Source organism: Lacerta agilis, chromosome 8, assembly GCF_009819535.1.
Source record: "Lacerta agilis isolate rLacAgi1 chromosome 8, rLacAgi1.pri, whole genome shotgun sequence".
In the NCBI taxonomy this organism is placed as follows: domain Eukaryota; kingdom Metazoa; phylum Chordata; class Lepidosauria; order Squamata; family Lacertidae; genus Lacerta; species Lacerta agilis.
The window spans coordinates 19,898,285-19,921,191 of NC_046319.1; the positions used below are offsets into that span (position 1 = coordinate 19,898,285).

The following is a 22,907-nucleotide window of genomic DNA, read 5'->3' on the forward strand; positions in this document are numbered from 1 at the left end:
ATATCTCAAACTCTATATTTTAACTGGAAAAGTTGGGGTCGTCTTATACGCCCAGTCGTCTTATACGCCGGTATATACGGTATATAAAAAAATCAAAACCAATTGGGTCGCTTTCCTTAACAAACAGGTAGATGTTGGCAGCTGCTAATAAGCAGACTGCCTAGCTTTTCTTCATTTCTGTTTTCCACTTACCAAGGAACTGCAATGGAGGCATGGGGTGGAATCAAAAGAGCACTGTGCTCCTTGCTCTTGATCCAAGCAGTTCTGTGTTTTCTAAGTCAATCAACAGGACAAGCAGCTCTTCTATCCAAATTGTTGTCTTGGTTATCATTGACCGCATCCGTAACAGTGAGTGGAAACCTCAGTAAAGGACTGAAGGGGCAGGTGCCAGGGCCCTTCAAAACTGGCCAAATCCTGCTTCAGGCAAACCACTTCTGGGAACATTTCAGGTACCGAGTTTAACCTGAGAGCTTTCCCTTTATAAGTCAGCACTGCACACCTTCATTCAATTTTTAATTTTCACAGGCAACAGCACATTCTGTTCATACACTGAAGAATGAAAAAATGGTAGCCTTGTAGCCATGTTTTAATAATGCATTATGTAACAAAAATGTTTTGTTTTATTTTCAAAATAAACTAAGTAGTTTACACACTAAGATATACATTATGTTGTAAAGGGATCTATAAGTTTAAAGCGAAAACACCTGTTTCCTCACTATTTCATAACATTTTATACTGCTCAGCTGTTTAAAGTGCATCAAGGGCAAATACAAGCTTCCACACATCTATATACAGACTAAGCCCAGCAGCAGTTTCTCTCTACCCTCCCCCTCCACTTGCAATGCTGGAGAACCAGTACACAAAACCAGGCTTCCATTTTAACCCAGCTTAGCTTTGGGTGTAGCTATTTCACATCTTCCTCTTCTTTTTCTAAGTAACACATACAAAAATTGTCCTTACTCAGGAGAGCCAAAGAGTCCCCACTGGAGTGCCAGCACAGAGAAGTTACCTGGAAGTCACCTGTAGACGTGGATCAAATTTTTTTACTGGCAAATACCCTTTACACACACAATTTTTCTAGGTGATCATTTTGCCCTCCCCTTCAGATAAAAGATAGTTGTAGGCATATGTTAGCTCCAGTTTGCAGAATTGCACTGTACACGTAAATATTTAAGGACTAATTCCTAAAATGTATTCAAACACGTTGCTGCATGGAGCATTCCTGTTCATGGTCCCAACCACTCCATCTTGTTTCTGAGTCTTATTCCCTACCCTGACCAACAGCAGTCAACATTCTGTGGCCTCTTAAGCATGCTCAGAACTCATTGGGTTGTTTTGAGGTTCTTCAAATACATATATTTGTTCTGAAAACCTTAGGTTCCCTCAGACCTCCTGATATCTCCCTTTTTGGGTGTGGTGTTAGGATATTCATACAGACCGAGCTGCAAAAGCAGCAACGAGGCTGGTATGAAGTGTGTTTTTCCCATGAGAAAGCCAGCTGTCTTATCTGCTTTCTCAACCATGTGATGTTACTGTATAGCTTTACTTTCACTTCTGGCTCAAGAGATGTTGAACATGTTTTAATGCACAGCTCTGCCTTACTGAGCTGGCAAGCAGAGACATACTCTGCATCTAACTACAATAAATAGTTTAGCCTAATTAATGGCTTGTGTGTGTTGTTCTTCCTGCTGGGGAACAATCACATATGAATGTGCCACCAGACTCTTGTAGCTGGGAATGTGCACAAAGGTTGTGTTCCTGTTTCGGGCAGTCTCACAACTTGTCCCGGGCGGGACATATCCTAACACATTTGGTCACAGCTTCAGAATTTGAAAGGATGATTAAGAGAATAATAATCCTAATAAATTTTAGGATTCCTTTGTGTTTTCTTCAGTATCTTAAAAGTGCAGAAAGCACTCTAGAATGTGTGCCGTAGCAGCTGATGTAGTAAGATGACTCAGATCAAATCAGATTGACCATCTAGCCTAGTGTTGTCTGCTCTGAGTAGCAGTGACTCTCTAGAGTCTTCATCAGTCAGTTTCATTCATCACCTGTTACTACTCCTTTTAACTGGAGATGTGAAGGACTGAACCTTGACATGGGCTGTATCCTACTGTTAGTCCTACTCTGAGAAGGTTGACCAATTTTAATGGGCCTACTCAGAGTAGAATACACACACGCACATACACCGTGTGCTTCATGACAGCAATGCAAGTATGATCTATATGGTTTTGGAGATTACACAGAGTTAATCTCCAGTTGTGACATCTGCCTCAGTTTTTTTCACAGTCATGTGCAATGCATTTAATCAGCACTGCATATTTAACAACCAAATGAGGGTCAACCAGCACACTGGTTTCAGTTCCTTTCTGGTGTGGTTAACATCAATCCAAGCATTGACCTAGAGTTCTTGAAATGATCACACATCTAGAGAATGTGAGCTGTCTATTAAAGACATGTTGAAAATGATCAGCCAGTTTACAAAAAAGGCTTCACAGTTTTAAGAAAATGTTAACGAAACCTGTTGTTGCATATTGCCCAGTAGGTAACGGCAACCCATTCAAGGATACCCTTCTCCACTGTAGCAAAATTGCCCCTAGGCCTGACTTGTCTGCAGTATCAGTTTGGAGCTTCCTTACCTTCCACTGGTACCTGTACAGACACGCATCCTGCTGGGGACCAGAGGTACACTCTGCTGTTCCCAGTACAAATGGCAAGCCGGGACTGACGGGGATCCCACTGGAAAAGCTGGATTGGGCACAGCTGCTCCAGGATCACAAACAGCTTCATCTTTTGGACATCCCAGATCCAAAGAGCATTAGGAATATTATCTGTTAGATGCAAAACAGCAATTAAAGGTACAATACAAGCACACAATGCAATCAGTCCCTGGTTCACAATTGTACTAATACCGGTAATTGGTCTAAGGAACTGAGGCAGACAGACCTCAGCAACCACACACACTGAAAACTTACTGCAAAGCCCATCAGGCAGTGAGCTGGATCTTTTGTTAATCTGGATAAAGATATACAGCCTGTTCTGGAACCAAGTACTGTGTTAGTCACCAAATACTAGAGAACCAAGCACAGAGTTTGGAGATTCTCCTGGAACCAAGGTTATTTCTAGTTGCCCAAGTTGCATCTGCAGCCAGGAACGCATTCTACTAGCTTTGGCTAGTTCACTGTCTGCAGCCTGGAGGAAGCCAGTTAACCACCTGCTTGTTACAGCCATACTAGATTACTTGCAATGCATTTAAAATTGAGCTGTCTTTAAAGACAAGCCAGAAGCTGCAGTTGACTCAGAATGTGGCAGGAGCAAGGTGGTGCAGACACACTACTATTCTGCTCGAACTGGTCACGCTGTTTGCCAATTAAAAACAAAACTGGGGATGACCAAGTCCCTCAAGTTTGGGACCCAGTTATTGCTCAGGCCACCTATGCCAGGGGTGGGGAAGCTGTGGCCTCCCAAGTGTTGTTAGGAATCCAGCTACCATCAGCCCCAGCCAGCATGGCCAGTGGTCAAGAATGAGGGCATTTGTAATCCAGCAACATTTTGAGGGCCACAAGTTCCCCACCTATGTCTGCATGAACCTATCGAAGCCTCAGCATCCACATCCAAGGCCTGGCTTCTGGCCCTGCTGCTGATTGAGGATCAATCTGCAGGGAATAGCAGCTCCGTGGTGGCGGCGGCTCTGTAGTGGCTCCGTGATTATGGAACTCAGTCCTGAGGGAAATTCACCAAGCCTGCTCCCTGCATGCTTTTTGAGGGATAAATTCAAAAGACCTTTTAACTATCATGTTCTATTGGGAATCCTATTTTAAACAGCTGTTTTCATTCTATTGCTTGCTATTTGAATTTCTACTATCTGAAATAATATTTATTGCAGCTTAAGTGGCTTTGTGGTCGTTGTTAGGCAAAATGGGGTGGAAGTACCTTAATAAAATTATGCAGCCCCTTGGGCATGAAATAAAAGCACCAATAAGGTGGCAGCTTGTGCAACCAAGTTGTGTTCAAGTCATTTTTTGGGAAACCAGTCCGCAGGACAAGAATTCACAAAGTTTAGGGTGGAATGTTCTGGGCATACTCCCAGAGCAACAGAGTTTCATAATCACCGTGTTTGTGCAAGGGCATGTGCATGTATGTGTGAGTGAGTGAGAGAAACTTGTTTCATTTTTCTCTAAGATCCATCCTCAAAAACATACAGAGTCAACATGAATTCTTATTCCAAGCTAGTCAAGATGTTTACAAAACAAAAACACACAGCTTTTACAGAAGTCACTAGTTGATGTCATGATGAAAACTTACAGTCCTGAATATTAACAGCTGACAGGTCCCTGTGTTCAATGTAAGAACACTTTCATGCGCTAACCATTGAGCACACCACTCAGTCTGAACTGGGAAAACCTCCACAATTTGTCACACTCCTATTTGGGAGACTCTTGCCTTAAAAGCCTGTGCCATGTAAGGTGGGGCATTTACTTTCCAGTCTATAACATGGGAAATGAGTAATATACACAAAGCCATACGATGAGTACATTCTAGAGGCAGGACTTGAAGTCGAAGCCACTAGGACACACAATGGTCCTCAGTCAGCCCTCTTGAGATACTAACCATTTCTGGTCGCCAGGAAGCAGTTATCTGAGCTAAAAGCTAACATTCCAACTCCAATTCTAGGATTTGCCCGGTCCACCGCAGGTTTGACATGATGCAAAGAAACTGGGACCTGGGCAATTTCATCTGAAAGGAGAGGAGAAAATAAAAGTCATAATGACTCTTAAACCATATATCGTTCTATTTCATGGATCCTGGAATAAACTTCCTTTTAATATTATGATGCACACAGAGTACTAGGGCTGCACATCCTCCCACTGCTTCAATTCAGGGCCCAATCAGGCGCCCCGCAAAGTGTTTAATTAGCATTTAAAAACCAAATTAAACATGCATCAGCAGAGGGAAGACACCTGCAAGCTGCCTGCCTAGATCTCCTCCTCCCCACTCCCTGACCTTCACTACAAGACTGTCCTCCACCGCCACCGCCCCCCTTGACAGCCCTGGATCACTCTGGGTAGATCCAATCCAACCTGGGGCTGCCTCAACCCATTCTGGCGGAATTATGGGTTGACCTGAATTAGCCAGATTCGGTTCGGAATTCCCCCAGGACTGGTACACAGCCCTACTGAAGTGAAGGAGCTCAGGCCAGGAAGAACACAAACCACTAGCTCCCAAATGGCGTTGAGAAGACTCTATAATATATATGTTTTATTATTTTAAAACTTTAAATAACCTTGAGTGGCTTGACAGAAAGGCAGTGTATAAATCCAATAAATCAACAGATACTGAGTACTAGTCTTAGTCCAACCTTTTAAGTGCCCAGTCTCACAAAAATGAGGTGTATCTCATCATACACAACTGCAGTGTCTCACGATGTGGTTCAGCTGCCTCATATAGACACATGCTGAATGGAAGCAGTCAGGACAGGAGATCTGGGGCAGGGCTAGGAAAACTGAGCAACTACCTATTAGTATCGTTTGGTATCTGTTGACAGGAATTAGAGAATCCACTCCACAGCAGTTGCTCAACATCTGCCAAGTCAAGCAGGTATGCTGCTAAGACCTTACAGTCAATGGTCTCAAGATCTCACAAGAACCATATGGTATCACTCTGGGTATCATGTATTTAAACCTTTTTCTGTGGCAAAATCAAATCGTTTTGGCATCTCCTTTCCCTAACCTGCTTCCACCCCAGCTGGTTAATATAAAAAATACTGCTTTATATTTGTTTTTTTCCCTCCTCCCCTTCTCTTTTTCCTTTTATGTCTTGCCTTTTACACAGTGCGTCTAATGGCACAGTACATCTTGTATTTCACCATGGGGGTCTTTTGAGCAGCAGAAGAGAGTAAAAGTTATTTCAAATACTTTTAAGTAAGTAAACAGACAAGTAATAACGCGGCTTTGTACACACGGTCCCTGCTTTGACTTACATTTGCTCTTTGTGCTAAAGAGAGAGCTTGCCATTTTCTTGGTAGGGGGGAAGGCAAGTTTCTCCACTTCCACTGCTGGCGATTTCTCCACCTCCTTATAGACAATCTGAAGAGAAAGGCAAGTCAGCCTTGCAGCTCTTTATAGGAGACACATTGCTAGATCATCCACGCTCGGGCTGGAAAGCATGGCAGTAAGCAAGGTCTGAGTGGTGAGGATGTCATCAAAATCAAAACAGAAATTTAAGAATAAACAGGATGTGGGGTTTGGGTGAGAAGTCTCTTTGATCCTTCAACACAAATCAGAACATAGATATCCAGACTGTGTGATGTAAAGAGAAATAGAAATGCAAGAGAATTTGCAGAACAGAAGCTGCAACATGGGTGTCCATGTTTTAAAAACCAATTCCATGGAGGAGGAAGAGCAGGAAGAAGAACACATGAACCAAGGCAGTGCCTCACATTTCTCCTAATCTCCAATCACAAAGCAATGCTCCAATCCCCTTGAATCTGCGTATGTTTTTGGTTCAACCAAACAAAAAGAAAATAATTATCAAAGCTGTCCATACTAACCAGCACTTGGCTGGTTTACATCAAGTGACTAAAAGGCTGAGATGTGAACAGGAAGTCCCGTGTTCAAATCTCACCTCAGCTGCATGCTTACTAAATGACCTTAAGCAAGCCACACAGCCTGAAAACCCTCATTGCTGGGGACAATGATACTGACCGCCCTTACAGAGTTTTTGTTAGGACTGCTGAAAACATTTTGAAGAATTATGGAAATACCAAGTATTATCATTACTGTATAAGAGGTCTCAATGCCCGCCCACCCACCCACTCTGCCCACCGAGTGTGTTTCCTGCAGCATGAGCCAACCACTCTTCTTTTTCTACTTACTATCTTTGGGCTAGCAATGTTTGCAGGATGCTCAAATTCTGTAATTTTCTTCCAAGTCACATGGTTCAGAATGCGCACCTGATTAAGAGAGGAGAAAGCCCAGGGTGAAAACACACACACAGAGAGAGAGTGAGAGAGAGAGAGAGAGAGAACTGTGGCACAAACTCAACTTTGGCAGGGCTTCAGAAGCCTTACCTTTTCATCATAGCTGCCGATTGCCAAGAACTGGCTGCTGGGGCTCCAGGCGATAGATTTAATGCCTAGTGACCATTCATAAGCACAGTATGTGGACAGCAGACGCCCGTCGAGGGAGTACAGCAAAACTTTATACTGAAATAAAAGGTTTACATCTTTAAGACTGGCAATGGCTTAAGAGTTTTAGTCTGTCCCATCTGAAGGTCTTGAAGCAAGCAACCTCCGCCCCAGTCCAAAAATGCATATGCACAGCCTGTCAATTATCCACACCCAAGTGCTGAGTGCTAAAGAAAGAGAATCTTCTCTGCATTTTGCAAAATCTCGAAGTGTTTTCACATTCAGATTCCAGCAACAAAATGCATACGCTCAAAACCTTGGTGCAAAGGCCATCTTTTGAGACAGGAAGAGGCAACATGTGGCCCTCCAGATGTTGTTTGAGACTCCAGATCCCATCAGGCAGCATAGCTAATGGCCAGGGGTGGTGGGCATTGCAGTCCAGCAACATCTGGAGGGCCACAGACTATCCATGCCTGTTCTCAAGAGGCCATTACCTAGATAATGCTCTCGTTAAAGCCGCCTCTCAGCAACATTTCTATGTGGGTTATTAAGTCAATATGGACCCAGCTGCTCTGAAACACTGCAATGGGTTTGGCAAAAGATCCCTCCACTGAGGCACTGGCAGTTTCCTCTCACCTCCAGGCAGCTGTCCCACACTGCCAACACGCAGCCATTCGGGGCCCATTCTGTCCCAGCCAGGTCCTGTGTTTCAGTATCAAAATGCTTCCAAACAGAAACAAAGGAAATAATTTCAGTGTGAGCTTAAGGTGGGGAAACAGTAGAAGTGAGAGATGCAGCTGCTTCCTATGCTTCTATAGTTGGTGGGTCAGCCCCCACCCAGCATGTATGTGTGAGTGAGTGAGAGAAACGTGTTCCATTTTTCTCTGCTGTACTGCTACATCTTGGATCTGCCCATAGGTATGGTCCCCATTACGACAGCTGTTTCCATTTCTACAAATGTTTAAGAAAGCATCTTACATAATTGTTATATGAGATACTGTAAAAAAAAATTATATTATTTTGACTTGGCTATTTGTGATATTTTAGGATGTGGAGAACAGCTTAGAAAATTTCTCTGAAATATGAAGAGATACATGACTCTCCTTCATTCACTGTTTTTAAACAGAGGCTGGATGGCCATCTGTCAGGGATTCTTTAGCTGCGATTCCTGCAATGCAGAAGATTGCACTAAACGACCCTTGGGGTCCCTTCCAACTCTGTAATTATGTGATTCTAAATACATTACCCAAATAAATAAATAGTTTATTTTCCTTTATGAATATTGAACCACATTTTGAGAAGAATGATGGTGGGCACCCACAGGGTGTCCCCCTGCCCCATACCTGATGAACTATAATCCTGATTCCCAGCTTTCATTTTAAAATGTGTGTGTGTGTGTGTGTGCGCAACTTGTATACATTAATGAATACAATCCTAACAGTGGAATTAAATATCCCACTCTTCCAATTGTTCTATCTGTGCAAGCATACACACCCTCCTTGCTCTTCTGGGGATATTTTCCTGACACTCCCTGAGCCAATTTCAGAGGGCGGGAAGCCCCATTGTGTGTGTGGAAGTACTTGTACAGGCCTTAGGTTAATGGAACTGGCTAGGTGAATCTAGCCCCGAGGTTCTAGCATTTGTAGAACCTGAGACATGAAGCAAAAATATTCAAGCACTATTCTTCTCACTTTTTGCAAGAAATTAGCCTGCTCCCCACCCCTACAATTCACTGTCTTACTTTGCCTTCTCCCCTGGAATAAGTCTTCTGGATTCCCAGGAGGATTAGCATTAACCATGGTTAAAGACAGCACCAGCTCTAGCCTATCAAAAAGAATTTGCAAATTGAACGAGGTGGGAGGAAAAGGCACAAACTGGTGGTCAACTCCTTATCGCTAAAGGGATTTGGAACATTACATTTGCACAGGCTCTATAAGGCACAAAGGAGCCTACAAAGGGAAGGTTAATAATAGGGGGAGGGTTACCCTCAGAAGCTGCCAATCGCTGCATACAAAGAGGCTGATGTAGTCTTTGCAGTCCCTCCTCTCTGCCAAGGCCATGTACCGGCCATCCTTTGTGAATGCTATTCCTGCCAAACACACACACAAAAAATGGCAGCACTTAGGAGAGAGGGAAATTGAGCCATTAATAATACCAGCCAAGGAATGGGCCAAACCCAAAGCAAAACAAAACCTGGACAGAAGAGGCATTTTTATTTTTTATTATTTTGAGGATGGATGAGTATGACTTAAGGCTTATTTGTTGCTGCTTAGTTCCTGTTCTCTTGAGAAGCCTTGCATAACACACACGCTATACTTGCTCTGAAGTGGAGGTCTATTGCTTTCATTCGACTCTTCAAGGCCCTGAAGTGCCACCATTGTAAACTCCGCTACTGTCAAAACCAAGTAATGGAAAGCCTGTCTGCGTGTGAAAGGAAAACAGAACCCTGACCCAGGACCCTTGACTCCCAGCTGTCCTTGTCTTACGTAGGTAAGAAGAAATGCTTTCTGAAAAGCCACACAAAACCACAAATGTTTAATTCAAAATACTGGTATGAACTATGTAAGGGGAGGGGTGGAGGTTAGTATTCTCACCTCTAGTTTAGACAAGAGATATTAGAATACTTCCCTAAGGTACATGATTTGAGTAACATTGACTGGACAAACTGGCGCTTATAACTACAAAGAATCCATATCTTGTGGAGTGGGGAGAGCCAGTCTAACAGCAGATTCACGAGACTGGTTATGCAATAACTACTATAATCACCAAAAACAACTGGGTGCATGTAACCTGAGATCAGATATCAGGGAGATACTGTTTTTGCAAGATAAAGCTACTTCTCAGTGCGTTCTTTAACCTTTCCACTTTTCTTGAATATTTCCACACATGCCATTCAAAGCATTTTCAGCCTCTCCTATGGTATTCATATTCATGTCTGTGCGAGAACATGGTAAATACAGAGAAGAGAAGAGAGCCATGTTTAATTAAATTGCTTGGACTGCCCAATAGAATATGAACCTAAAATTAGCGCTGTTCAGTCAGGCCAAAGAGTCCAGCTTCCTGTTCTCCATGTGGCCAACCAAATGCCCCCAGGAAGCCCACAAGCAGGACTCAAGTGCAACAGCAGCTCTCCCCTCCTGTGATTCCCAGCTACCAGTATTCAGAGGCACACTGCCTCCAACAGCGGAGATAGAACATAATCATCAAGGGCTGTAGAAATGAACAGCCACATTTCCCAAGTTGACACACATATCTTCCATGTTGGCATTGTTCTTCTACCCAAACACCTTTGTTGTTTCTTATGTATGACAAGGCCTTCCCCACTTGTACCGGGGGGGGGGGGGGGCTTTCTCTCTTCAGTGCTATATCCCCTGAACAGAAGCACCAATTCATAGTGACATGTATCTTAGCAGAACTGGTTGTGGTTATTCAGTGGTAACAGAAAGATATACTACATATCCTCAGACATTCTGTCCTCCAGTCAGCCTGCACATGTTGGCTTAACAATATCAGGCTGCTCACCTGACTTCCTTCCTGCTTCAAAACTTTACCAACACTGAGGTCAGGAATGTACCTTTAAGCTCACACACCCCAGTCTCCTACAAATGTGACTTTGTACTCTGGATTTTTATTCCACAGGTCTCCACCAGTCAGACAGGTGCCTGCATTTGACAGAATACACCTTGAGAATAAGAGGGGATTACTCACTTTGGAACACCAACATCCACTGGGACAAACATACACTGCAGTTACCCTACCATATCAGTACCCTTCCTGCTGGCAGATAGGCATCAATTGAAGGAGATACGAGATATCCTCAGATCATGGCAATCTTCACTATAAAAATAATTTTTTTAAAAACCATTCCTGTTTTAGGTTAGCTCCACTTACCCTGCTGACAGGCCTTGGGATACTTGATATAAGACACAGATTTTGTACACAAGGACCAGACAGTTATCCGCAGCTGTTGGAAACAGAGAAAGAGACAGAGGAAGTATTTGTTTATCTTTGCAGATGAAATGCATGCAGGGGGAATGTTTTTTTATACAGAACCCACTGAGCTTCATCTCCGCACTCGACAACGGTGTGGTTTTCATTCTGCAGAAAGGATGGGAAACCAAACTAGGGGACAAAACATGAAGACGTACGGCAGTTTTGCTTCAGATACCTTCTTCCCAGCACACAAGCAAAAGCAAACTTATATCCCTCAAGCATCTTAACTGGTGCTTCCCTAAAATTCTAAAAAAGTGATCTTCAACTGGCACACACCTGTGACCTCAATCTCTGACTCCCAAGCTGCATTATGGGGTGCACTTTTGTGTTTTCACTTCTGATTTATACTTAGTTATGGTAATAATACATGTTGTTAATCCTAAAATGGCAATTCACAGAGCAACACATGCAGTGTTAACTTAGCATTTACTACTAAAGGAAAACCAGTGCTGCCATGTGGCAGGACAAAGTGCTTGATCAGAAATACGTATCTTATTTAAAAAAACAACTGGTGCCTTTCTCCTGCCACCCTGCGGGACTTGTGGAAATGGATGAAATGGGTGCCATATTAAAATGTGTCCTGGTCTAGACACACATGTAGTTAATGCTCCTTAGACTAAGCTGGAAACCCACATGGCGGCAACAGCTTTGTTGTGACCCACTTGGTGTGGCCTCACAACCCACCTGTGGGTCTGAAAGTGTGGAATACACATACAGCTGGGCTTTAGTTTACTACAGGGTTTCCCAAACTTGGGTCCTCAGCTGTTTTTGGACTACAATTCCCATCATCCCTGACCGCTGGTCAGGGATGGTGGGAGTTGTAGTCCAAAATCAGCTGGAGACCCAAGTTTGGGAAATACTGGTTTACTATATTGTGGCCCTAATCTCCCAGCTGTAAATGGGGGGTGAATAATGATGCTCTAAAGTGTCTGGGTAGACAAGTAGCAGGAAGTGATGAAGATGCTACTCCTATTTCAGTGGTGGTTGGCAGGATGGGGTACAGTCAGAGTGGAGGGGCTTATTGCCATCAAGGGCAAGGGCCTAGGAGTTTGGTCTCTTTTCCTTATTCCAACCGTCTCACTAGACGGAATCAGTAGCATATACATTTTTATTTATTTATATTTTTTTTACAATCAAGCGGTGTACAAATTTTATGAGATAAATGAATAAACAAATTATTAGCATTCAAGGGCACATTCAAACCAGGCAAAAATACTCAACTGAGGCTATAAGGCAGGGCCAGTGAAGGGTGTGGCCTGGGGAAAGGAGGTGTGGCTCAGAAAGAGGTGTGTCATAGTTATAGAGTACCAAGGGCCAGACAGACAGCCTTGGAGGGCCATATTTGGCCTTTGCACCTTAGATTCCTTATCCCCTACTCTAGTCTTTCAATCCGCATGCTTTCAGTCGAGTTTGAAGTTTCCCTCAGCAATGCAACATTAATCACAAGGTCGTAAGCAGTAATTTTCTATGTCCATTTAAAAAAAAAAAAGATTAATTCTGGGTCTGAGCCAGTGAAAGGCTTTTTAGACCATCATCTCATCAGCTTGTTTGCAGTCATTCCAAAATAAAAATTTCAGACTACACTCCTGAGACCGGTTATTTCTTTCGAAACAGCAACACAATATCTATCTCAGCAGAAGAGAGATTGCAGTCCACTGCCCAAGAAAATCTAGGGGTGATCAGGGAGCTACAGGTGTGATTTCAAATCTAGGCAGGAAAGAGGCATCCCCTTTCTCAGCCTTCGCCCACTTTGTGCCCTCAAGAATGTTGTTCGCCTACAACTCACATCATCCCCGGTTGTCAATGGGAGTTGTAGTCCAACATCTGCAGGGCAGCAGGTTGGTGAAGACCGCCCTATCTGCAAGCAAGTGCACGATGATAAAGGCACACTGGTAGACAAGTGGTGATAAGGGATGGCCCCCTGCTACTTACTTGATATCCTTAGATCCATTTATAAACCATTCAGAAAATTACAGAGAAGTTTCCAAAATATATTCTCCAGATTTTGCTGGACAACAGAACCATAAACATTGACCTTAGCATTCCAGCAAGATAAAGCACACCCATAGACTGTTCTACGAACTGAATGTTCCCCGTACCTAATTAAACAGCAACCTCAAGAAGACCCAGAGGTCTGAGTAAAGAGGTACACTTTTGGGACCTGACAGAACTGGAGTATGGGCAATGACTAATGGTCTTCCAGAGACATGAAGTTCTACCAACATCCAGTGATAGCTGATGCCCACTGGAATAAGTCGGGGAGGGAGGCGGACAGATCAACAGAAAATGGAGCCCGAGCCAATGACAGGCAGAGCCAAGTAATTCTGGTTTTGCCTCCATCCTCCTCTCTGTTGAGTTCTGCAAAGGAGCAACACTGAGGCTAAGGAGGAGGAAAGTGATAGGCAGTGCCACCCTCTGGACTGTAAGCGAGGTAGCAGCTGCATTAGGAAAGCTGAAGTTGGTGGAGCTGTGCCACTTTCACCCTAACAGGCCGGGCTCCAGTGCCAACACCACTTCCCTGAATGTTTACTTTAAAAAAAAAAAGTATTTAGCCCTTCTGCTTACAGTGATAAGGAACAACAAGAGGGCAGATCGTCCACAATTCATGTGTCAACCTGCTCCCACCTTCCAGCATTACGGATAATTAATGCCAAAGCACTTACGCACCCAAGACCTACCACCACGAGAATGAGATTCTCGCTAGTCACCCCTCTTAATATGCACGAGACCGAGAAAGTGAGAAATTTAACAACAGATTGTAATGTGGGGTGTGGGTGTGCAAATCCCAGCAAATGCCACTACAGGGGCTTTTAGCCAGCTTTTCCCTAACATATTTTCCTTCCCGCCCACCCCCACCCCAAATGTGAGGGTTACGGACTTAATTAAAATTTCCAAACTCACATCCTACTGCTAAGGTGCCTGAGGAGCATACAGCTGTTGTTTTGCAGCACAGGGCAGGGAAGGGTGGGAGGCGAAGCAGAAGCAGCATTTTTCAAATAGCCTAAAAACAGCTGAGAAACAAGAGGTATTTAGACAGTAACGCGATAAAACAGTCTGAAGAGCTGGGCTAAGGAGCTGCACCCAAGCTTTGACAACCCCAGGCAGGTGGCAAGACTGGCAATTTTCATTACAACAAAACCCACGCTTAACAACCTTGCGTTCTCAAGTGACTGTCAACTTTTGTCCCAGACTTGACTAGGTCACTGGGCCTCCTTACATAGCTGTGTCTGTCAGCACAGGATTTCAGGGGATTACGCAGCACACATTCCTCGACAGAAAGTATTTTTCAACCAATATAGCCATTTACAGTTACTAAGGATTAGAGCGACAGGGCACCCAAGTATTCGCCGAAAGAGGGAAAACCGCCGCTAGCAGCTCCACTGGCCGTTCAGAGCACAAACATTGCTCCAAATGGTAATGAGTCAAGCAGCGACCCTGGAGCATTTTTTTGTGTGCAAACACAAGCATCGTACAACGGTAAGTTCACACTCGTCCTGCAAAATAACAGAGGTGTGTGGGTGCTGGACTGAAATGGGGTCTGGGCTCTGGGCTCAACATGAAACTTACTAAATGGCCTTGGCCAGTCCCACCTTCTCAGCCCAACCTGCCTCACAAGGTTGATGTGAGGATAAAATGGGTAAGATAACCCATTGTATACTGGCTTCAGCTTCTTAGGAAAAAGGATAGGAAACAAAACATTAAAAATAAATAGGAGTGGCTCACTGCTCAGCTCTACATGGTGTCTAGCAGATGCGTGGGAGTAAATATATGTTTTATAACAATGACATGTATCTTTTGGTCACCAAACAGCTTCTCAATCATTTGGTTCTCGGTGGCTGCCCTACCATTGTGCAATGTGCTTCCCAAATCTCTTAAAGCTCATGGCAAAATACCCTCCAGATGTTTTCTAAGGACTTTTCTTGTCTGGGCTGGCATTCAATGGCTAGAAGTTAAGTGGGCATGTGAATTTAATGTTTAAATCAAGGGTAGCCCATGCTTTCCTTAGAGATGTTGTTGGACTACAACTCATGGTATGCTTGACCGTTAGCCATGCTGACTGAGGATGGTGGGAGATGCAACCCAACAACATCTGGAGGACTTTAGACAAATTTTTATGCCTCAGCCTTATAAAGGAAAATTTAACCCTTCCCGCCCCCATCAATCAGCTACAACTATTTGAATAATACTCACAGCTTTAATAACTATATCACTGTAAGAAATAAGGGGCCTCTCTTTAAAAATCAGCACCTCATAGGAATATAAACTCTCCTCAGTGCTATCACTTGCCTTCTTAAAATAGCTAGCATTACCAGAAATCATCCAAGAGTCACATAAAAGGAACTTGTTAACACACTCTTCACTTCTTTACAGTCCTATTAGCTTACCAGGAGACAAATCGGAAAATGATCTTTCGGATACAATTTATTGCCGCAGGTTAAGACTTGCCGTTTCATAATGAATAGCTTATCTATCTATTGGACTTACAGCCCACCGCTTTTAGAGAACTCACATTAAACAACAGTGTTTGCAAGCTTCCTCTACGCTATCCCTGGCCACTGGGTGCCAGTCTGGAAAAGAAAAAAATCTTACAATATTTCCAGAAGTCGAATCTGCAAAGAAACAGAATTTCACTGCCAACAATATCTCCTTGCTGTAGGCCCTTATGAATGATTTGGCACATTTAGGGAGAATTCCCAGCCAATCTTAAACATCATCCTAGTCAAGCTCAAGCCACTAGGCTCCTTGAATGGCACTTGGGAATCAAAAGGAAGCTAATGCCAACATTGGAATCCTGGTGCAAGTTATAGCCAATAATCCTCTCCCATCAGAAGACAGTGGATCAGTGTCTTTTGCATCACATGAAGCCTGTGAATGGTAGTCCTGCAAAATGTTTAATACAGCGGGCAAATCTATGAAGGTACAGCATGACGGTCACTAGGTGTGCACCACTATGGAAAAGCAAGTCGTAGAAACCACTTCCGGCAAAACCGGGAGAGGAGGAAGACTGTAGCTCAGTGGTTAAGAGCGCCTAATCTACATGCAACAGGTACCAGGTTCAAGCTCCGGCACCTCCAAGTAGGACTTGGGAAAACTTCTGCATGAAAGCCCAGCACACCACTGCCAGTCAGTGCAGACAATACTGAGCTAGATGAACCAGGCAGCTTCCCATGTTCTAGCACCAACACCTGGAACCCAGGCACCTCCCAAGGCTACAAAACTGAGTGACCAGAAGGGACAAACCCAGCAGCAACGGGAATTCCAGTCCCCTCCCAGTTCCAGTGCCTGCCAGTCATTACCGTGGCCACCAACTCTGACAGCTTTAAAATAGGACTAGACAAATATATGCAGGAGGTGGCTATCAATGGCTACTGGGTCATGATCCTCCCTCAACTGTCATCAGGCTGCAGGGGAGAAAGAGAGAAGGAGAGAGAGAGAGAGAGAGAGAGAGAGAAAGAGAGCTGGGACTGCAGAACCATTCCATTGGCAGGATGCATTAAATAATTAAAATACATGGAAACATGATCAGAGCCAACTATGTTTATACTCCAAAACTATGTCCATTAACTTCAATGGGTCGACTCTGAGCAGAACTAGTGTCGGACACAACCCGGCCTTCTGAATGTGAGCAGCGGCGGCTGAGGAATAACTTGCAAAACCTTCTAAGGCTAAGCGATCCCTGAAATGGGTAATGTGCACAATGCAAGGATATTATGTATCCTTAAAGTGCTCATCTCAAAACGCTAGTCCACAGTCTGCTCCGGCAGACGATGGATTTAGAGGACCTGAGAGAGTAAACAGTGCAGACACCAACATATCCCAGCCAGCTGTCTGCCACAAGTTAATTTAGCAACCTGTTTACAGCTGGGGAGAAAGTCTATCCCAAACACACATGCCAACTTGGCAAGGGCTTAATGAAAATCCCGCAGGGTCAAATGGAGTTCTGATGGCGGGTAATAAATAACTTGTCAGCCCGCCCCCACGTACATGTGCCATTTGGAAGCCGTCAGGAGGTATGCAGAGGGAGCCCACCATCTTCGATTCCTCGGGATGCTGTTAGCCATGCATCCGACTAACAAAATGAAGCCGGATAACTGGAATAGTTTTCACCCTATTAAAACTATCCAATACGGTGAAGTCTCGTGCCTGCTTTTTTGCCGCATGGCCCCGGAAGAGCCATGGACCGAAAGGATGAACTGGCAAAGATGCAGGGAGAGGATAAGCTGGCACCATGAGGATAATATTCACCTGTACTATGGGAGATTACTAGAAGCCTTGCCACAAAAAAACCTAGAAGATTTTATTGCTGAGAAATGTGAGTGAAGCACTGTAAGCACGTGGGGAACACTGGCAGCAGGAGAGACCAAGGGGACGCAGCGAGACGTAGCATTCGAGACTTCTTGGTTTGCAAAAAGGCAAGTTAAGAGGTGGCCTGATAGTCGAAGTTTATAAAATTATGCGTGGTCTGGGAAAAGTGGAAAGAGAAAAGTTTTTCTCACTTACATCATACTAGAACTCGCGGATAAGTGATGATGCTAAAAGATTCAGGACAGATAAAAGAAAACACTTCTTCACACAGTGCATAAACTATGGAACTCACACACACACACACACACACACACACACACCCCGCGCACAGGAGACACGGAGGGCCACCAACTTGGATGGCTTTAAAGGAGAATTAAACGAATTCATGGAGTCTCTGCTCAGCTTCCATGGTTGGAGGCAACACTGCTTCTGAATACAGCAAGCCCCAATTTACGCCCATTTAACTTGTGCACACTGAGCGTTACGAGCGTGACAAAGGGGGTGGAAAGGGGGCTGGGTTCCGGGGGGGAAATGACTTGGGCAATCCAATCCCCCATTGAACCCAGCGGGTTCTGGCTATACGTGGTTTTGGCTTTAGGCGTGATCCCCAGGAAAAATAACTCCCATGTTAACTTGTGGGCTTACTGTACCAGTTGCTGGAAACCACAGGATGGGACAATGCTCTTTCCCACAGGTATCTGGTTGGGCACCGTGAGAACAGGATGCTGTATAAGATGGGCCACTGATCTGATTCTGCAGGCTCTTCTTGCGCTCTTATGAGGGCTATTGCCCTCATATCCTGCTTGTGGGATTGTCATGCACATAGGACTGACCATGGTGGGGACTGGGATGCTGGGATGGATGGGCCTTTGATCTGATACAGCAGAGCTCTTATGTTCTATGCAGAGTGGCTCTATGCGTGCCATCATCTATGATTCTATGATTCTTTTATTTACTGAACCAGCAACAGTATTTCCACACCTGGGTAGTTATTACAGTTGAGGAAAAGCATCCGACGGGCTCTAATGCAATACCGGGGGGGGGGGGGGGAATATCCTTCAAAGACTAGCCCTTCAATTCGCTCAGTAAGAAAAACAGAAAGGTGTTCTCTCTCTCTCTCTTCGATTCCCCACATTTGGGGAATCAGAGACAGCCCCGAGCAGAGACTCCACAACAGACCTTCACTTCACAAATCCGTCTAACTGACTTCATATTTGGAGATGGAAATAAGCTTTACCCGAGATTAGGTAAGAAAGCGACCTTGTATTTTCTGACATGTGTTAAGGGGGGGGGGAGGTTCACCGTGTGCATGCTGACCTGCACAAAGCCATCTCAAGCTACTGTGCCATATTAAACATATCAGTGGGAGAATAATTCCAATTCTAATTTGTATATTGCTTTGAAGTGTCCGTATGCATCAATCACCTCAATAGTCCTTACCTGTGAGGTAGCTCAGTAACATGCACATAAATGCAAAAAAAGAAAAGAAAGAAAAGTGACAGAGATAGTGGTTTAATTAAATTAGTGGTGGTGAACAAGGAAACAAAGACTTCATGGCTCACTAATCCTGTTCTTGGCTACTAAACAACGCATCAGTCCTCAGGAGAGCTGGAGATAATGTTTATGATTCCTTACATACCCAAGATTATGTGACTAAAATCGGAGACTTGTTACCTTTCTTTGTTGTATTCTCCTGCAAAGAATATTAAAGGAGCCTCCTGCAGACACACTTTTTTTTTTAAAGGTCCCACAAGTACAACTTAGCAGCACACTGCAGCTTTAAGAGCTTCAGGCTATTTTGGGGGCTAGGATGTAGACAGTAACATTTGATATCTTAGAAGAGCAGCCCCAATTTCACACTTACGTGGAACTCTGTAGTATTGAGAATGTGACGGCCATCCGGACTCCAGCAAGAAGCCACTAGTCCCGCTGAGCCTTCATCGATCTTGCAGTGCCAGTCAGGCTGTTCCAAGGACCAGACCTAAGCCAAGGGAGGAAAAACAGTCAAGTCAGCGCTGACTTGAACAAGGCACCCAAAGCCCTACCAGCTTCCTCTCAAGGATCACTCTTCAACAGAAAAAAGACAAGCCCACCAGCAAAAGACCATGAAAGACTGGCGCTGGATCCCACTACAGAGGTAAGTATTTTCTTCTTCTTCTTCTTCTTCTTTACATCCAGTTAGATCCACAAAACTATTCCAAAAGAGTGTCTGTAAAGATCAAGAGTTCTGTTGTGGCACAGGATTGTATAGGCCTCCAGTAAAGATGGTGGCTGTCTTTAAGAGATCTGGACCACAATATATTTGTTTGACTTTAAATATGTCACAGGGCTCCAATATTATTAAAGACCCACCACACATTAAAATTTCAAAAATTTGAAAGGGTTTGCTTGAATTATTTTTTGTTTATTGAATTCACATACAGCCCTATTTATATGGTGCTTTTCAGATGCAAAGAGCTTCACAACAGGCTCACACTTACCAAGTTGCCTGTGGCAAGCATGAATCACCTCCAGGTGACCAGGCAGGAAAATTTTATAACTGGTCTTTCATTAAGCATGATGTTGTTTCACTAAGTATATGCGAGCCATTAAAATAAAATGTATGGGCTAGGAAGTTTTCTGAAATTAGTTTCAAGTCATCACCTTGATGGTCCACCACTGCTATTCCCAGTTTGTAAATGATGATACCAAGCAAGTCTAGAAATCAGCTGGGTCCTTAACCCAGCTGACCAGCCCAGTCATTGTCCACAGGACTGACAGCAGCTGTTTCTTTCTCAGACTAGTGAAACCCTTAGGCTACTTAAAAACCACAACTTCAACCTGCTTTTCAATCTAGCTCAGTACTGTCTATAGTGACTGGGAGCAGCAATACAGGATTTCAGGGAGAGGTCTCTCTCACTGGAGATGTCAGTGGTTGGACTTGGGATCTACTGCATGCAAAACAGAGGTGCTCTGCCACTGAGATATGGTCCTTCCTCTAAACATTAAAAATTCTAGTCCTCATGTTTCTGAATAAAGACCTGATATTAATAGGAAGCTGCTTTAAACAGGGTCAGGCCAGTGGTCCATCCACACTGGCCGGTAGAGGCTTTCCATGGTTTCAAGAAGACTCTATCATCCCTATCTAAAGATGCCAGTTTGAACTTGGGGCATTCTGTATGTAAAGTGCATTTGTTTCCTCAGCACCTGTATTAAATACTTGCTACTTAACACCATCAGTTTAGAAACTGGCAAGTTCCAGAAAAGAAAGCATATTGCATGGGTGCCCACCTGCACAATTCCACGCTTGTACATTGCACATAATATAAAAAGAGAATCTGAAGACCACTCAATGTGCTGGATTTGGTCTAGGCAGGTGAAGAGCTGCAGAATTTGGAGAGTGTTTACATCACGAACCACCAAACGATACTGGACACCTGAGGCCTGAATAGAACAAAAAATGAATAGCTTAGCTGGGTCATTTTAGCTCAGCGACAAGGGGCAAAATTATTTCAGATGTGATTTCTAAATCCTCTAGTATTAGAGACAGGGGAAACCATAAGAAAACCTGTAGAACAAGATGAAAGCTCTTCAAAATATAGACTGATGACATACCGCAGGCCTGTCAAGCAGTAAAAATAACTGATTTGTCAATTGCCAATTAATATATTAAATGTACCTGTTTTACAAATTTCAATATAGGTGCTTATTTGATATAAAATGAGGTATAAGAAAAATATCTTAGGTTTTAATAGGAGCTGCCACTCCTACCACAGGGACTGCAAAAGAAAGGCAATCTTTCATACTTTCTTTTGCATTCCCTACTTTATAACACAGCAAAACTACACATATGCAAAGATTTTTACACCCACTGATAGATTTTCTGATGAGCTTCAGTAACTACAAGCCCTGAAATTTAGAGTCCGCTTCCAAACCTTTATAGGGTTTTGTAGTCATTTAATAGCGTTTTGTGGGGTGAGTCCTGCATTTTTTAGCTCTCAAACCAGAGGACATAGGTATCCCCCAGAGAGCCAACTTGGTCTGGTTCGTAGTTAATGAAGCTCTCATAATGGCTTTATTGGAAGTCTCTACCCCCATACACATAGCTTCATTCACACATAACTTCAGCCAATGACACAGAAACTATCCTTAGGCCTATGCAGGACAACCAATGCAATAAACACAGCGGCTTCTCCAACTGTAACTGTCACATCACACAAGCTTCAGTTGATGAAGCTCCCTTTTCTATGTAACTATTACAGGTGTAGAAGCCCCCTCCTCTTTTATATCTGAACACCTTTGGTTTATGCACTCCTCCTCCTCCTCCTCTTGAACTTCCTCATCCTTGGCAAACCATTGTTTGTCATTTCATCTGAACAAGGCAAACCATGGTTTGCTACAAAAGAGGAAGTGCAGCTGGGGAAGAGAGGAACCCAAAATTGTTCATTTAAACCAAACTGGGGGCATTGGAATAGGTCAGTGGGGTTGACGCTCCAAGAAGCAATGCAGAGGACTGCAGCTCTAAACAGCTACACCAGTTATGCATACTAATGTCGCAGTAAACATGTGCACTTCAGCAGATATACTACAAGGCAATGATTTCACATCATAATCCAGGTTGTTAGAACTACTAACCAAACATAGTAATAAAAGCTTATAAATTAAAAGACAAGACACGTTAAGTAGGAAAGAGAAGGGGGGCCAGAGGTAGTGCTGATTAAAATGATTTTTATTTAAAATCACAGCCAAATTATACTTTGATATTACTATGCACATCTTGTGGGAAGAGATTTCCTGGTGTCATTTAAAAACAGTTAAGAATTTAATGGGCAAATGTCATACAAGGTTGCTAACTAGGTGGAAAGGCTTATTTTATGGATGCTGCTCTCCTCAGCATAAATCAGATACTGTTTGGCTAAGGCTGTCCCAACATAAAACTGAGTAACAAGAAAATCATGTCTATTATCATCAAATATCAAAGCCACCCCTGGTCCTCACATCTTCCATTCCTTCCCTGAATCCACAGCCAACCCTCCTGTCCATCCACTCTTAGTCCTTGCCCCCCCCCCCCACACCAACCCGTTATCTGTAAAACAGACACACACGGCACACAAGGCTAAGCTCACCAAGCATTTTCCATCCGGAGAGAATCTGCACAACTGACTGGAGAGTTTAAATACCTCGGAGAAATTCATGTTGACCAAATAAAAAGGGAGAAGGGGAGCCTAGCAAATGAGCAGAACCAAATCTAGTCTCCCAAGGGCGGAAGGCCTGTTCCTCCAGAGGCTAAGGAACAGGGAGCTTTCACATTAGTTTTGCTCCAAGCAGAGAGCGATGTTCAGTGTAAGGGCTCTGCCCTAGGGAGCGGAGTGGATGAGATATCCAGCAGATACTGGGAAAGATGCCACTTCCCATAAAGAAAGGTGTATGGGTGTGGGTGAAGGGGTGATATGAACTACCCCAGCCTTGAGAAATATATAATAATAGAGGTATCCAGAATAGT

At 43.8% G+C, this 22,907-nt stretch overlaps 2 protein-coding genes across 4 annotated transcripts in view; one reads left to right on the forward strand and one right to left on the reverse strand.

Annotated features, from left to right (window-relative positions):
* Positions 1 to 572: 572 nt before the first annotated feature.
* On the reverse strand, positions 573 to 22,707 carry WRAP73 (WD repeat containing, antisense to TP73). Of its 2 annotated transcripts, XM_033156433.1 has the most exons (12): positions 22,531 to 22,707; positions 20,696 to 20,848; positions 19,290 to 19,406; positions 11,018 to 11,090; positions 9,112 to 9,215; positions 7,763 to 7,849; positions 7,070 to 7,204; positions 6,875 to 6,952; positions 5,981 to 6,086; positions 4,612 to 4,737; positions 2,640 to 2,831; positions 573 to 1,020 (listed from the first exon to the last, which is right to left on the reverse strand). In XM_033156433.1, exons 1-12 carry the CDS (start codon positions 22,597 to 22,599, stop codon positions 905 to 907), a joined length of 1,356 nt encoding a protein of 451 aa, XP_033012324.1. In that variant the 5' UTR covers positions 22,600 to 22,707; the 3' UTR covers positions 573 to 904. The 2 variants fall into 2 exon arrangements, with proteins under 2 accessions (XP_033012324.1, XP_033012325.1); XM_033156434.1 differs by lacking the exon at positions 7,763 to 7,849.
* The window catches only part of TP73 (tumor protein p73), a 100,292-nt gene continuing 96,826 nt past the window's right edge, over positions 19,442 to 22,907 (forward strand). Inside the window, exon 1 of one of the 2 annotated variants that reach the window (XM_033156432.1) lies at positions 19,442 to 19,562. In XM_033156432.1, coding sequence (XP_033012323.1) covers positions 19,531 to 19,562 — 32 coding nt within the window. In that variant the 5' untranslated portion in view covers positions 19,442 to 19,530. The remainder of the gene's footprint in view (positions 19,563 to 22,907) is intronic. The other variant, XM_033156429.1, reaches the window with a different exon arrangement.